The 16,184-nt window shown below is 45.7% G+C and overlaps 2 protein-coding genes across 4 annotated transcripts in view; one reads left to right on the top strand and one right to left on the bottom strand.

Moving 5' to 3' along the window:
- Positions 1 to 16,184, bottom strand: part of LOC8037463 (fibrillin-2) — a 190,786-nt gene that overhangs the window by 34,952 nt on the left and 139,650 nt on the right. The window contains 8 exon segments of the mRNA XM_042288940.1: positions 793 to 915; positions 2,075 to 2,197; positions 2,773 to 2,901; positions 3,818 to 3,937; positions 4,366 to 4,437; positions 6,968 to 7,132; positions 9,142 to 9,267; positions 14,378 to 14,503. Of these exon segments, the coding sequence (XP_042144874.1) occupies positions 793 to 915; positions 2,075 to 2,197; positions 2,773 to 2,901; positions 3,818 to 3,937; positions 4,366 to 4,437; positions 6,968 to 7,132; positions 9,142 to 9,267; positions 14,378 to 14,503 (984 nt within the window).
- Positions 1 to 16,184, top strand: part of LOC115322796 (uncharacterized protein C9orf85 homolog) — a 66,557-nt gene that overhangs the window by 39,485 nt on the left and 10,888 nt on the right. Inside the window, exon 4 of one of the 3 annotated variants that reach the window (XR_006077454.1) lies at positions 4,577 to 4,706. The exons of 1 other annotated variant lie outside the window; for it this stretch is intronic. The gene's annotated coding sequence lies outside the window, so the exon portion shown is untranslated. Of the gene's footprint in view, positions 1 to 4,576; positions 4,742 to 16,184 lie in introns of those variants that run through there. One more of the 3 variants, XM_042288941.1, reaches the window with a different exon arrangement.

The following is a 16,184-nucleotide window of genomic DNA, read 5'->3' as shown; positions in this document are numbered from 1 at the left end:
TCTCAACTGCCATCAGTCAAGATTGTTTTGTAAAATTTCTTTCCTTTTTTGAATCTCTCGTGTACATTTTCTATGCATGCTGTGGTTTGCTTCACATTATGCACGAGCGAGAAACTGAAGCTACAAGCACTAGTATGTGGCCGTGACCGACGCATACACCGCGTGAACGCATGGGTTTGGCATGAGTGCTGAAAGCTTGGAGTTTGGTTTTGTAGCTTCTGCTACGCTCACTCTTGAAGCAAAGAGGAGCATGGTACAAGCTTACTTCACGAAACGAGATGTCGTGGGTCAGTTACTTAAAGACCGACGACCAGTTCGCACTTTCCACTTCTTCCCCACTTCCTCCTCTCCCCTGTTCACTGTTGCCTGTTTCTTTCTCCCCCATGGTGAGGAGTATCTTCTGCCATGCAGAATCTCGAGTCTGGTTGTCAGCCTTTAAGGCTGCATCCAGGGAACGGCAGATTGTTACACTTTCGAACAATGTGCTCTCTCTTTCTTGCATGGTTAAAAGTGGTGGTGCCAGTGTCAAAATAGCCCTTGGACACTTTCGGTCCCAGACTAAACGGCAGGTTTTGCGGAATTTGCGAAATCAAATCCGTGTGTGTCGTCTTCCGAGAAGTCATTGCTTATAGTATTGTCGGACACAATCCACTGTTAGGGTAGAAGAACGACGTGCAAAGTCAGCAAATATAAGCAGACCGAAAGTGTGACTGGGTACGTGACACCACCGAGCTTGTTGCCAAATAGAAAAGGGCGAAAACCGGAACTTTTTTCAAAGAATGCGTCACTCACCATAACAGTCGTTGTCGGGTGACAGTTGGAAGCCAGGGTTGCAGACGCAGCGGTACGACCCGGGCACATTCTCGCACATTCCGTTGGAGCATATTCCGGGACTACGTGCGCACTCGTCGAAGTCTGTGCAGTTCCATGCGTCAAAAGTAGCTCACATGACCACACTCAGATCTGGTTGTTGCCCTCTCAACTTTCGGAAATGATACTACTAAGGTATCTAGCTCCACCAGCTCTTTCTTGCTCTTTTCGTGTCACCTGTGTAACTAATACATCAGCAATGTCGCTGTTACGAAGGGCACGTTGAGACATGATAGTGTACTACATTTTAGGCTCAATGTCACTGTTACGAAGGGCACGTTGAGACATGATAGTGTACTACAGTTTAGGCTTAGTGCTGTTCGTGGATACATCAGTATAAAGATAATTATGATTATTACTATTACATTACATTTGCAACATTCCTGCTAGATCTTAAGTGCCAAGACAACAACAGATGTGTCTATCCAAACCGTGTATGTAGTACAAGCTCAACTGCAAACACATAAATAATGATAGTAATAAGAACATCAATAGCATTTATTACTTGCAAAGAAACATAAACAGAGTCAGATCTACCAAAGGCACATTGGGCTTGATTGGCACCACCTGGGTTGCGTTCTCTTTCGCATTATCTTTACTGTACAATATTTCAAACTTTTAATGTGCAAATATAGTTTGCATTGATTTTGGCATTTTCACACCTACAATTCTGAGTCATCAAACTTGTTTCCTGAAAGATCAATAAAAAGCAAGCTGGCGGCCGCCGATCATTGCTACCGCCAGACAAACAGAAGCTGGCGGGGAGTCTGAACACGGTATGCTACCTATGGTAGTTACTGTAGCTACTAAATTAGCTATAGAGCATCAACACTCCTCTCTGCGACTGTTTTGTCGGTGCCGCCATTTCGTTGCCCAGAGCGGAGGGGGCGCAGCTGGTGATAGTTGTGATTCGAAAATGAGACTTTCTGACTTTTACGCACTGTGTCAGGAACCTCTGGCAACATCGTTTTGCTGTGTTGTGGACAGTTTTAACATTCTTGGAGGACAGAAAGGCGTCTCCAGCAATATTGGGTCGATCTCCAGATAACTGGTGACAATGATACTAGACATCAATACGACTGAGGTGTCGTTACTTTTTAGCATAGGTTATTTTGGGGCTCAAGTACCGACCATGTGCAAGCGTCTTGCATACTTCTGGTGTTTATATAGGGAAATGTCTTTTTGAGGAACCGCTGCAGCTTACCGATGCACGTATCTCCAGCAGGAGTTGAGTAGTAGCCGGGATTGCAGGTACACTGGAACCCTCCGTCCAAGTTGATGCAGACGCCATTCTGGCAGATGTGCGGCTGTTTGCACTCGTCCACATCTAAGGTTAGAAGTGTAAGCCATCCGTGAGAGTGTGGCCACCCACTGGGCTCAAAGGAAGTGCTAGATACTAAAGTACCCATTAAAAACAAAGTTCATTACTAAGCTTTAACATCTTATGCCCAATTAAAACTTACATCATTCGTTTTAAAAAAGCCTCATCGCAAAAGGAATGCGAGACCAAGTAGTTAAAATAGCATTATATACTTCGTAACAAGAAGAAGTCCAGAATCAGTAATGAAAAAGTCATACTTATCAACCTTTATAGGAGAATATCCGTCAACAGACCTTGTGCAAAGTGAGCAGCATTGTCACCAGCGCCAAAAGGAATGCTGGGAACGGCCTGTACGGATTTCACTGCTTTGATAACTTCTTTAACTTGCTGTTACCTTTGCACCTTTATTTTTCTACCACTCAAGTATAAAATAAAATATAGAGAACACAACACCAGTGCTTGGTGTGTCTGTTTCTTTACTTGCTCATCCTTTATTAGCACTGTTTATTAGAACTTTAACTTCAAAATAATAATAATGCAAGCACTCAAAATTGGATGACCGTTCGAAAAAGGTTTGATACCATCGCATCCACGGTGACTGGAGGACGACTCGTAGCCATCAGGGCAGCGGCATTCGTAACTTCCACGTTCGTTGACGCACTTGGCCGTGCCGCTGCAGATGCCGGGGTTCTCCTGGCATTCGTTGATGTCTGAATTACAGTATCGTGCAAAATGAGTGTTACATTGGGAATACAGTATCTAAAGGTATTACCCACCAAATGCGTGAAGGTATTCAAGAATGGCTATTGACTTGAGTGTTAAGTTGTCTGCTGCTCTAAGCAAACTTGCTTTTAAATGAGACAAGCTCCATTTACTGTGGAAAGATATTTTTTTGTTGACAAAGTCGGCAGGAACAATTCTGCACTACATATTCATTACTAGCTTTCAACAAATCTTGTTTAACAGTTTGCTGCCCAAAAGTGCCAGATATGTTTAGCCACCGGTAAAATTTCTCATAAAACACCAAAAACATGCCAAACCATAAATTAAACCTGAATATAAATATATATTTAGGTGAGTGCTGTACACTTTATATTCTTTAGCCAATTCTGAAGTTTACAAAAGACGTAGGGCCCGTGCTCAAGCGTGAGCTCGTGCTTAACATTTCTGTCGAAAAAAAAGATTTTCCGAAGACCTTTGTACATAAAATTTCAAAAACATGGTCAATTTCTTTTTCTACCCCAAGGCAACTTTTATGCAAAGTATACTGATGCATTTATTTAGAGCCATGTGACAGTATTCAAAGGAAGTGAAGTTTTTGTTTGATTTACTTAAAAAGAATGAAATTCATCCATAAAAAATTCCCCCTTCCCTTCCCTCCTCCTCCCCTCCCTCCCTTCATTCCTCCCCCCCCCCTCCCCCCACAGGGATTTTGCAGATCTTGATTTCCCATGGTTGGCTTATATCAAATGTTCTCAAACTATCATTTTCCAATTTTTGTTTTTCAAGCCATTGACTAGATGAGAAGGGCAGGAGTCCCTGCCACGCTCTTCCCGCCAGTTGCTGTAGTACAGTTCACTTGCCAAATGTTCTCTTCCTTCGACGAGCCCTACGTCGTTCCCTTACCTTCGCACGTCATCAGGTTTGGGTCGTAGCGGAATCCGTCGTAGCACTGGCAGACGAAACTGCCGATGGTGTTCGTGCATCGACCTTCTTGGCAGACCATGCCTTGGCACTCGTCCACATCTGAAAAGTCGATCGGGCGGCGTCGACCTCACCTCGTTTGTCGTAGGTACTCTAGTGAAAGCTGGATCGCACATTTGCGATCAAATGTGGTCAGCTGTGTCACAACGGCTCGTATCTGCCTACGACGAGACTACGCTAGTGCCACCTGTCAGGCGGCCCCAACAACATCTCCGACATGCGCATAAATATTTCTCGTCTTCTTTCAAACGATTTTGACAATGTTATAAGCGACTATTTCCCATAGAAGGGGGTACAGACTTGATTTCACGAATACTGCAAAACCTTCAGTCTAGTAAGACGCAGCTCCAAGGTTGCCTGATGAATGGTGCCAGTGTGCTGGTATCATTCTCTCATCTTAAGAGAGAACATTCGCGTATTTTCACTTAAATGCGGATGTATGAATCGGCCTTAAGAGTGACATGACTTACCATCAATGACATGTGTAATGGGGTTCATGATGGTGCCCAGAGGGGTGCTGCTGCAGAGAGCCTTGTATTGGGCTGGAATCAGAGAGTTAAGACGCTTAGGGACAGATAATGAGGCAGTTTATTTTTACACTGGAACAAAAGGGGCGGGGCAGAACTGTGACATACTCCTTTGAAGAGTATTTGTCAAAATCTTTTTATGTTTTTGTTATAGGGCAGTCTACTCAACTATAAACACATGAGGTGGAGCGGCGGACATAGTAGTCTGTCATGAAGGAGCCCAAAGAAGCCCACCACGAGGAGAAGCCTGAGCTCTACATCCGATTCGTCGTCTTCTAACCAGGGTATGCAACAGTGAATAAATGTATGACCTGTGGTATCCTTTCTGGGAATTGTGGTTAAAGTAACTGAAAAAACATGGGTAAATGTCTGTCGGTGCCAAAAGTACCAGATCGGTTAAAACTGACCAATGCTGATTTCTGGAAATTCGCGCACTAAGCAAAGACCATTTTAATGCAAAAGCATTAACTGGTACCATGAGGCAGAGCCGGCGGCGTCTGTAACTGCGAAAAAATGGCTCTTAAAAGCCTGTAATTGCGAAAAACGGCACCTAAATTGGCTGCGACACATCACAAGATACCTCGTCACTGAAGCCGGCACGGCCACTCAAGGTCAAAGCTGACGTGCCTCGTAAATAAAACGCAAGGGAAGCACAGCAATGCAATGCTTCGTCACGGAAGCCGTCGTGAAGCCGGCAGGGTTCGCCGCGCCTGCGCAGTGGGGGAGCGTGATGTCACCGCCGCAGCGCCGTGTGCGATAGGAATACATGGCCTGCTGCTTGTAGGAATGCGCTGTGTGTAGGAATGCTTTTGCATTCCTACACATAAGCATTCTTAAGTGCCTCTGCCAAATGTTTTGTCGAAACCCTCCCTTCTTAGACGTTTATCAGGCACACACTCTTACCTAGGATCGAGCACCCTGCCAGTCAGTGAGATCGCTAACATTGGAGAATGGTGGCACGAGAATTAAAGGGGCACTGACACATCAAAATCATATTTTTTTTTATTATCCGAAACGACTGAAAACGATGCTGGGACATTACCCTCAAAATTTGAGATTTGGGAATTCAGTATTCGTGAAGTAAAAAAACAATTTCCAAATGCCGAATTCGAAGTTCATGCGCGATCGGCGCCGGTGCCTTGACGTCAAAAATCGCGGAGACCTGAGAGTCGACTTCCTTTCACCACTTTCTGCTGTTGCCATGGCGACCCAAAGCGAGGAGGAAAGGAGCGAGCGCCCGGCGTTGCGGCAGACCGGTTTTGAGCGGTGTCGCCTGTTTTCCGTTGGAGGATACAAATCCAGGAGACGGCACCACAACGAACTCCCGATTTTTGGTATTTCAAAAAGAAGGGCCGTAGTGCGTTCGCAATTGCGTTAAAAAACATGTTTTAGGATTGCCGTAATTAAATGTTATAAAGATGTCGCCTACAAAGCTTCTAAATTTCCTGATTTTTGACGTCACCGATCAAAAGAAGCGAGGAGGCGAGACGCGGGAAAATCAAACGCCAAAAATAAAAAGGCGCGCGCGCGCGGGAAAATTTTTTTTCGCGGTGCGGTTTTTTTTGCGTGTCTATGACTGCAACTTGCATCGTTTTAGACAATAAAAATAAATACGACCTTTGGGGTGTCAGTGCCCCTTTAAGTGGGTCAGTTGGTCATTACGGACCGTCGCAACGTTCTTGTTTTATTCGGCCCAGAGCTGGGCGGCAGTGTTCGAAACTACGCTGGCGCTCGTCGGTTGAATCTAGTAAAAGAGGCAAGAGCAACTTTCCTTCCTTGTGGTGGAAATATTTGGCTAGAGAGCACTTAGATTTTTTCATTGCGGGAGCTGAAGGGTAGCAGCATGGAAAGAGAACATAAAGCTCCGAATGATTATGTTAAAGAGTACCCAAACTTTGGCCTACGTTCGGACTCATTGTCCGTGGTTTGCAAGTACTGTCGCGTTATGATAATTGTGGAGTGTTATGAGGGCATCTACAAGTTGCAAAACAAGTTTGAACTGCTAGTTTCTTGCAAGCTTTTCACTGATGATCTCCCTTTCTAGCGTATGCACAAAAGGAATTGCTGAAATGGTAGAGCGATTTTTGAAAAATAAGTATAAACACTGAAAAACACCCGCCAATGTTGCTTATAAGTAAATACCGAAAAATCTACGACCAGACAGACCTTTCCAGAAATAAGCAGCGCTCCCACTGTCTGCCCGACGCATTGCGACGTTCCGATGTACGGCACGCCAGATTGTACAGGAATTGGAGACAAAGTTGACGTTGGCTCGTGGTTTCAAAAAGCAGAGACTGTAGAAGGAGAGCAAATCAGAGTACTACGGGATGACCTCCTTTTGTGTTTGCTTTATTTTTTGCATGTTCTGAATTCCCAATAAAAAGAAAGAATGAATTGTGCCGCTCCCGAGATATACGAAATGTTCAAGTCTGCACATGCATACATCTGAAAAGCCCCCCCATTCTTATTGCCGCGAGGTCTCCCGGGATTTTCAGGAAAGGTCTATCGTGGTCCGCGTTTGCCGGAACACACCAAAGCTTCTTACCCGAGTTCAGTTCGGGACAAGGCTCGCAAAAGCTTCCCCAGGCCTTGCCCACAGAACAGCAGCACGTCATCTTGGTCTGGTTGAAGAGCATCGGATGACTGCAGGTGGGAGCACGACGCGGATCGTCCTTCTCGACGTGCTTGTAGCATGTGTTTTTGCGCATGTCTGCACATTTTATGCACGCTTTCTGAGACACAGTTGCACATGCAAACACGAAGAGCACAGCTAATCTCGAAGAGGGGACTGCGGTGGACAACGTTGCGTGTCAAAATAGTGTTATTCTCGGTTTCGCCTTACAATGAACCGTGGCAAATGCTAGAAGTCATCAGAGCGACTTTAATGCTGCAAGTATCACATGAGCTTCTGGAGAAGTGCGTGAAGCGTTTGCAGCGCTGGATCGGCTTAGATGACGTCTAGTGTTGGCTGCGGTCTATCGTAAGATGAAATGCAGTATAAGTAACAGCATACAATGTCCTTCTTTTCACCAATACCAAATGAAAGCAAGATCGTGGTTCACATTAATTTTTTTATTGTACTACCGCATCACTTTCTGCTGAGACATTCAGTGACACTCTAAGGCAGATTGTGATGAGTGTTCTGCTAGCTAGAGGAAATAATGACTAATAAAGGGTTTGGTTTCTCCTGTCCTCTGCATGGGAAAACAGGCTGGGATAAATTTTCAATAGCACTGCAAACATGATGTGCTAATCAAACGCTCGGTCCCCGTCCAAATGTAGCGCTAGCAATCCGGACCAGATGCCAAAGTTTCAGACCTACCAATCGTTATCTCATTCAAAAGTTATGAATGATCTTCCGAAGCTTTCAACGGGAAAATGAGGCCCGTTCTCGGCAGTTTGCACCATTGGTGGGCTTTGTCGGCCACCCTTTTATTGTTGAAACTTTCCGAAAGTCTCTCGTAACTTTCGATTAAGATAACAGTTTGTTCTGGCACTCCGGCTTGCGATCGGACTACCGGCGCCACGTCTAGGCGGGAACCAAGCATTCCGACAACGCATAGTTTATTTCTGCAACTAAGAAAATGAAAGACGTTTACAGTTCCCTGTAATGCCGAATTAGAGCGCAGCTCTTGAGGAAGAGGAGGGGAGGGTTCAGAGAGGAGGGTATGCCCCTCCTCCGTACCCTCTCCTCCTCCCCTCCTCCTCCTTCTTCCTCTTCTCCTCTCCCTCCCTTTCCCCTCCCCCTCACAACGAAGGTCACGACCTCCATGAAGCCTTCACAAGTGATGTCACTAGGGTTCCTTATGTCGTTGCTCGTGAAGGTCACGTAAAGGTCATGACCCTCACGTGACATTCATGACATCACGAATGTCACTCGTGACCCTTGTGACGTCATGTGTGACGTCACGATGGGAAACGTCCCATAATGCAACGCACGGTTACGCCGATGGCGACACCGCTCAAACATGAAACGGTCACCTCAGAGCTGCGCTTCAAAAAAGAGGCCGCATCCCCATGTGGTGAATGATGTTGATTGGGGCGAAGCTCTGGTGGTGCTGATGATACTGATTTTATTGTTCTTAGGTACTGCTGATGGTGCTGATTTTTTTTTTTATTGCTCATAGGTAGTGCTGAGTTCCGGGTTGCGTTTCGACTACATTATTACTGCTTTATGGCCGGTGAAATGCAGAGCCAGTTGTTCTTCTAGCGAATCAACTTGGATCCGCTAGAAGCCGTGGGAATGCATCTCCACCGCTTAAGTCAATGGTCCATGTCAGAAAGTGAATGTGTGGTATGGATCGTGGTTATATACGCAGTTGAGCATTTGACCGCAGCGCCCTCTCGTCTATAAACGTTGAGCCAATGCATGCAAAGTTTAACGCGATGATATACGCATTCGACCGCAGTGCCCTCTCCTGTATAGACGTTGAGCGGCTACATGCAATGTTGGGGTGTAGCGTAGTGGTTAAGACGTCTGCCTCGTAAGCAAGCGGTCCTGAGTTTGAGCCCCCGTGCGGGCGTATGTTTTTTTTAAAGTGGGCCGATCCCGGAGGCAGTGTAATCGATGTGAGCACGGACGCCGGACGAACAAGGCTAGACCCTAAGGAGCTTCGCCCCTAAAATGGCGTAAACTCTTTTTGGGGGCACTCCGCATGTGCGGGCAACCGGATGAAGTGAGTGGGTGGAGGGAAGGTGGAGCCGCCAGGTGAATCTTACCCACACAGGATTTGCCTCCCGGCACGACCACGTAGTCGGGTGGACAGTGGCACCTGAAGCTCCCATCCGAGTTGAAGCAGGTGCCCGGCCCGCAGACGTCGGGATACTGGTCGCACTCGTTCACATCTGCGAGCGACCAGAAAGAACGAGGCCCGCAGGCTTTTGCCTCTTGTCGCTCCCCTTTGTTCTTGCTGGATTGATCTGGTCACAGCCCACTGTTAGTATGCAAATCCCAAATTTAGGGCATGGGTTTACGAACTGCAGGTTTCTGGGGAACTTGGAGGGGGTGGTGGGTTTCCCAGAGTATGTTCATGGGTGTGCCAAGCTCAAAAATTCCCCTCTTTTTTTTTCTAGTTTTACCATTGTTTTGGCATATCTAATATCATTCATTGATACATAAGTAAGGGCCCCACTCTGCCTAGTATGTGCATTAAAGTTGTACAAGGTCTGTAGAACTCTACATTGCTTCATTGCACCAATGCCAAGACTGGAAAGTGTACCATAGCTTTCAGTCAAACCGGGTGGGGGCTCCTCAAGTTTTAGAGAAATCGCAGATTCCTCTAATCGCAGAGCTCTAACTTTCTGTGTGTTGAAATGGCAACAAGACTACAAGGAAATAATAAGACATTACACTGTGCTAAAAAAAAAATTATAAAAAAGACAGCACACACCTAATGCTATGGTTACTGATTATATCTGTGACGTGCTCTGAAGAAGTAATACTACATCTACAACTTAAAATAAGAATGTAAAACTCTGTCAGGAGTGGTGGAGCAATAAGTATTTGCTAAATATAGGTGATGTGGGGGTACTTTCTTGATTTAAAATATGTTTGAACATTTTAGATTGTTTTATTCAATTTAAAGCTGATAAAAGAAACTGACTTCCATTCCTATTCAACTGGACCTAAAATCTGTATCTGTATCTGTCATGTTTATTTGCTGGTCTTCGAAGCTTTGCCAGAGTACAGGCACGTCGTGGAAGAAAGCCATCATGACAAGGTAGTCTTTCACAGTGCTCTTGTATTCCCGTTTTCACTGCGTGAGATTGAGGTAATGTCAAAACTAGTAATCACTCGGGACATTCTTTTCTTCTCATATACTCCAGCTACCATTCCCATTTAGCACTTGCCACAAAGGGCGTCCTTCTGTACTGTAGCTCACCCCATTTCCCTCATCTCTTGCACTGTTAAAGGGGTACTGAAACAAAAATTGAAATATACCTCTCGCGTTCAGATACGAGTTAAACGTGATCAACGCATTCTGCCAATGACGATCGCACGTTTGTATTTTGAACGAATGGCTGTATTCAGTGACGGAAGTGCTGCGCCATTTGCACCAAACTGTGCCATGAACAAGAGTCTTCAACGTCTTAGGCCAAAATGTCATCTTTGTCAAGAATTGTGGCACACCTGCGCCGAGTGGGCTTCAACTAAGAAAAAATAAAAATATTTATTCATTGGTCTACTTGAGGGGTCTCCAAACTCTATGGCTAAGAGGCCGGATTAGGCTTTTGTTGCATACTCGAAGGCCAGAAAATAAACAAGTTCTATCATTAAATGAGAAACAAAAAGCATGGAATAAAAAAATTACCTAGAGACACATTTAAATACAGAAAATCCAAGCGGAATCGAATGAAAAAAGAACAAGCTGCATTAATAGAAAAGCCACTCGCGAATAACAAGACTCGCAAGTAGTGCAGCTCAATATGTAGCCTAATTTATTATTGAGCTAATTATGGCATTATGCAATAATTGTTGCCCAGAAAACTTGCTGGACATAAATCAAAGCACATAGGGACATTGGCACATTCGCAGAGGGTAAAACACTGATGAGAATGGTGCAACCGACGATGGCAATACACAATTACTTACGACTCGGAACACTAGGCACTTTATACAGGAGAACGCAAAATAATTTAATTGTTGTTACGGAGGCACGAAACAGGGGACCAAAAGTGGATATGCCGGTGATTATAATGTGCAACACATAAGGCACGCAATACATATGACAATGTGCGATACATGTGACACATAACAATACATATAAGCTATTGGATGGATAAGAACCATAACGGATACGAGGTGTTTAGTGAGCGTTGCGGAGACGTCTCTTTACGCCCGCTTTTTTTTTTTCGCGAGCGAGTCTATTGGAAACGGGCCGTGGAACGGACGTTCCACAGCCCGTTTCCAGGCAAGGACGGCAGTCATGGGACATGCAGGTCATGGGACATCCGCTGCCCTTGATCGGTCTGGCCAACGAAAGAATGCGTATAGGAAGGTGACGAATGTCACGGTGCCGCACTTTGACGCCGTTTGATTGCTCCCACTGACTCGCAGCATCAGCTGCGCGCCGGCTGATTCGATGCTCGGTTGATTGGCGACATCGTCCAAATTTCTAGACGACGTCGGTGACTTCAGGAGCTGAAAGTCGCGAGAAAACTTGCAAAATAGTAAGATGGCAGATACTGCGATAAGACAGAACCAGCGTCTTGTATTCCTGATGAAATCCCTTGATTATCGTGTCTGCCACACGCCTCCATGCTGCGCCGCTCGTGTCAACCTCCACTGTTCCTCACCAGAGGGCGCGTTTGCACTGGAGTGCTAGAAGCAGCAGCTGACACGAGGGAGCGCATCGGTTCGCGTGATTAGCTCGGAAATCATGCTCTGTACTGTCACTACTCTTTGGTCTTGATTGCATGTTGACCTCCAATTTTGAAACGCCGTGCCCGCCGCTCGCCCTCTCGCGGACGAACGGAGAACCAGAGGAGCGGAAACGGCAGTGGCGGCGCGGAAATGGTGGCAGGGACTGTCGGCCTTGATGCGTGAAGCCGTTTTAACGAAAAAAGTGAGCGCGTTAAAATAGGAATTCTTGTGCTCCGCCTTGCAACAGCATTGCTCAAAGGACCGGATGTCTAATTTCATTGGGGACTTTTCGTATGTCGCATACGCTGTGGATTTCTGGTCTTGTGCATGGCCGCCAGCTCAATCTGTACTCAATATGATGGCAAACACTCCCGCTCATATTGTAGAGCTCTATAGTACGGTCTGCGGAAAGTCTATTCTTTGCCATAAGTAAAAGAGAACTCGTCGCGCAACGGTATGTCGAGCTATACACATCGGGAATGAGTTTGTGTCTTAAGGCCGTTACAAGGAACATGACCATTTATTAAAAAAACAGAATACCCGTACTTGCGTTCAGGTAATTACAAAGCAAACGACGAAATGCTCGAAGCATTTTAAGCACGTCTGTGTTAGCCAGCCGTTGGTGACGAGAGCTTAGAAAGGGCAGTTTTGGCGAAAAAGGCCACAACGTTGCAATTAACACGGTACAAAAAATGTACGCTATATTAAAATATTTAGTTTTGACAGAGCAAACAATAAAACCCCTAAACACGCCAATTATGTTAATAGGCAGTTTTAGCATAGCGTTACCACAGGCTACAGTTGGCTACCGTGCACTTTAAACAAAACGGTTTGTAACCCTTACACCCATTGTCACATATACGACACCCCTAAACTTCAGTTGGACGTAGAACGCATTGACGTTCAACCGACGCTACCAACTTTCACGAGTGGCTTGATAGCCTAGTTGTGCAAATTAATAAAATAGCTTAGGTAAGTGTAACGGACTTTAAAAAAATTAATTGGGGTTTTCTCGGCCCTACTGCAAAACATCGGTGGTTCTTTTTGTCGTTGTTTTTTGTACTTTTTTTATGCATACTTTAGCTGTTTAATATCTTACATTGCACCGTCATCAAGCCTCTCGTAAAAGTTGGGGCCGTCAGTTTGACGTCTGTGCACTGCACGGCGAGCTGAAGTATTGGGGTGTCGTATATGTGACAAGGGGTGTGAAGACTACAGCATTCTTTTTAGGGTGTGAGCACGGCAATGCTCCTGGCGTGCACTGAAAATTGTGCTTTAAAAGCGCAGCGCGAGCTTCCGGTTGTAATGCTACATCGCACGGTAGTTTGCGGTAACAGACTTCCTATCAATAACCATAGAGCAGTTTGATCACGTGCCGCAATACACTATAACCGAAACAATGAGCAGCTAGTTGCGAGCCTGTGACACGAAGACGACAATACTGTGAACCCTGCTCTTCCGAAGCTTGACGGTCACCGTGCGCGGCTCACTTTTCAAAGCTCTAATGGCCAAGCAAAGCGCAAACATGATATCTTCATCACCCTCAAAAATATTCTGCCACAAACAGTTACGTGGCTAATGCCTAAAACACGCTCACCCATCACAAAGCTTCGCAAGTTGAGGTTTCTGCAACTTTTAAATACCAGTATGCTCGTTTTTCTAATGTGCATCAAAATCTTCACCTGTCATATGATCCCTCCCTAACCGCTTCGCATTTGTAGACAAATTATTTTTAGCGCGCTGACCAGCGTCGGCGAGCAAGCGCACGGGAAACCCTGGAGCATCTATCCCCGTCTCTTCCGCCATCTTGGAACTACCGCCTCATATGCGAATAGCATATGAGGTCACCCCCAAAATTTGAATGTTGGTTTCGGCATCACACTCATCGGCCATTTTCTCAATAACTATCTTGAATTTAGAGACCATCAATAGCATGCCGGAAAGAGCAAAGCCTGGGTAGTCTGAAAATGTGTTCAGTTTGGCAGCTCAAAAACTGCCAAAGCCCCCTTAGCATGGAAGCTTGAGCGAGTTCGTGGTGTTCATTGTGGGGAGTGGCAGTGCGAAAAGGACCAGGCCAACAGAGGAGACACGCGCAGAAAGACGCACGAGGGGGCGCTGCCTATTTCGCTTTCTCTCCATGTTTTCCATTCGATGAAGCCAACTCCCAAACTTGGCAGTTTTCCACCCTATTCATAACTGGTCCTGTAATCTGAACTGGAATTCACAACCCAGTCCTGAAATCCGAACTTCTACTGGAGCCATCCGACACGTCATCTGGCATCGAAAGTCGGGATTCCACTGTGTCGCACTGGTACCTACTTCAGATCACTCATACCTCGTTACGTGTACTAACTGCAACCATCTCCCCTCATCCATTGCCACAATTCTTAATCCCGTTGATTTAAAAAAATGCCGTAAACGAACTACTAGGACCTGTTTCATGATTCTCCTGTTTTGTTTGACTTTTTGTAGATTGTAAACACCACCCTCCTCTGTAATGCCTTCGGGCCCCGAGGTCACAAATAAATGAAATGGAGGCCGGAGGATAACTGGAAGATAACTGGCAAATAACTGGAAGCAAGTAAAGCTTACCAATGCAGGCACGCTGCGAGTCGTCGAGGGTATAACCGTCTGGGCAGACGCACAAGAAGCTGCCAAAGGTGTTGGAACAGCGGCCGTCCCGGCAGACGCCGTCCAACTCGGCGCACTCGTCTATGTCTGCAAGGGGTAACACGCATCAGAATCATCCATGGCTGCCGACAGGATAAGAATAGCTGGGCATCATTTTCCGATGCCTAGCTTGCGCCATGCGGTTGCACTCCGTCGCGCTTTTGCTGCTTGTGCACGCTCTAAGTTCTCGAGACGCCGAAGTAATTGAAAGCAAGAAGGCCCCGGCGGAGGCGGGACTACTGAAAGACCGCCCCATCGTTCTTGTCCTGTCGGTGACTGCGGTATTCTCAATTTTGACTGACATAGTCGATGCCTTGCAGATTTCGAGGGAATTTATACAAAGCCCTCGTAGCATGCATTACAACGTTGCAACGGATGTGTCATTTTTTTTTCTCTGCCAAACGGAATGGTGTTTATGAGAAAAAAAAATGGTGCACTGTTAGTGAGGATAAAAAAAATTATATAGGCATGGAGAGATACTGTGAACGTATGAGGATCCGAAGAATGCTGCATTCTTCTTTTGCCCTAAAGGAGCTATGCAACAATTTCAGTGCTTTGCTTAAATAATTGCGGGAGCTGGTGTCTCGACCCTTCTAAAGTAAAGAACAAAAAAACGCTTCTGCCTGCATCTTCAAGTTTTTATTTAAAAAAAAATTACAAAGATAGAGGTGTCTTGCACCTTTCAACTCCTTCACCATCTTCCGAGTCACGTGCGCCGTGACATGAAAGGGGGACGCTCAAGGTTCCGGTGAAGTGAAGCTCTCTCTCGAGTGCCATCATTAGGGAGTTTTAGTAGACCATGTTTACCCCTCCGCTAACCCTCCGCTACGAAAAAACCGCCACTGCACCTGCACGCCGATGGCCTTGGCTGTAGAGTTCCGGGTAGCGGAGGGGCTTAGCAAAGGGGGAAACACGGTCTACTGAAACTTGCTATTGAGCAGCGAGAACTCTCGCTCGCAACCACCCACTTGGCATTGCCGGTATTTGCGGTGGCATTCAAAGTCGAGACACCGGAAAGCGAAAGGAGGAAAGTGCCAACATGCTCGTCCGGGTCTGGCTTCTGGCGGCTCCTCGCAATAGCAGATAGAGCTGACGGTTTTGTAGACCTCGGATACATGGCGCCACTGAAACTCCGTATAATAAACATTTTGTTGACGATACCAGGTTTTTGACGCATTTATATTTATGTTGGAACGACAAAATTTATAGAAAAATTACCTTGTATTGAACAGGCAATTGCACAACTTGCTATTTTTTTTACAAGTCCCCCTTTGACATCACATCGCGTGGTTCTCATGGCCACCACTCGCAGCTGCAGATCGGGAAATATTCTAATTTTCCCCTCAAGATTATGCGGCGGAATCGCAACATTTCTCAGAAAGGAGATGTGCTCTCTGTCCTTTGTGACAAGATAAACAATGTCAAAGTACAATATGTAAATTCTTTCAATGTTAAAATTGTTGCACAGCTCCTTTAATGAAGTGGCATTCCACAATTAAAGAAGCAGCATCTTTTGGGAAAAAATCGTAAGGCTGCAGGCGAGCTGGTGAATATTAACCATGTTGAATTAACCTGAGACTGGGGTAGAGAAGAAACATCAAAACGTAGAAGGGACAGAAAATAAACGTCGAACTGTCTATTTTCTGTCCCTTCTACGTTTTGATGTTTCTTCTGTACCCCAGTCTCAGGTTAATTCAACATGGTTAATCTTTTGGTTTTTTTTTTCTGC

Source organism: Ixodes scapularis, unplaced genomic scaffold (assembly GCF_016920785.2).
Source record: "Ixodes scapularis isolate PalLabHiFi unplaced genomic scaffold, ASM1692078v2 PGA_scaffold11__112_contigs__length_91849675, whole genome shotgun sequence".
Lineage (NCBI taxonomy): Eukaryota > Metazoa > Arthropoda > Arachnida > Ixodida > Ixodidae > Ixodes > Ixodes scapularis.
Note: the sequence above shows the minus strand (reverse complement) of the source record. Positions and strands in the feature narration are given on the sequence as shown.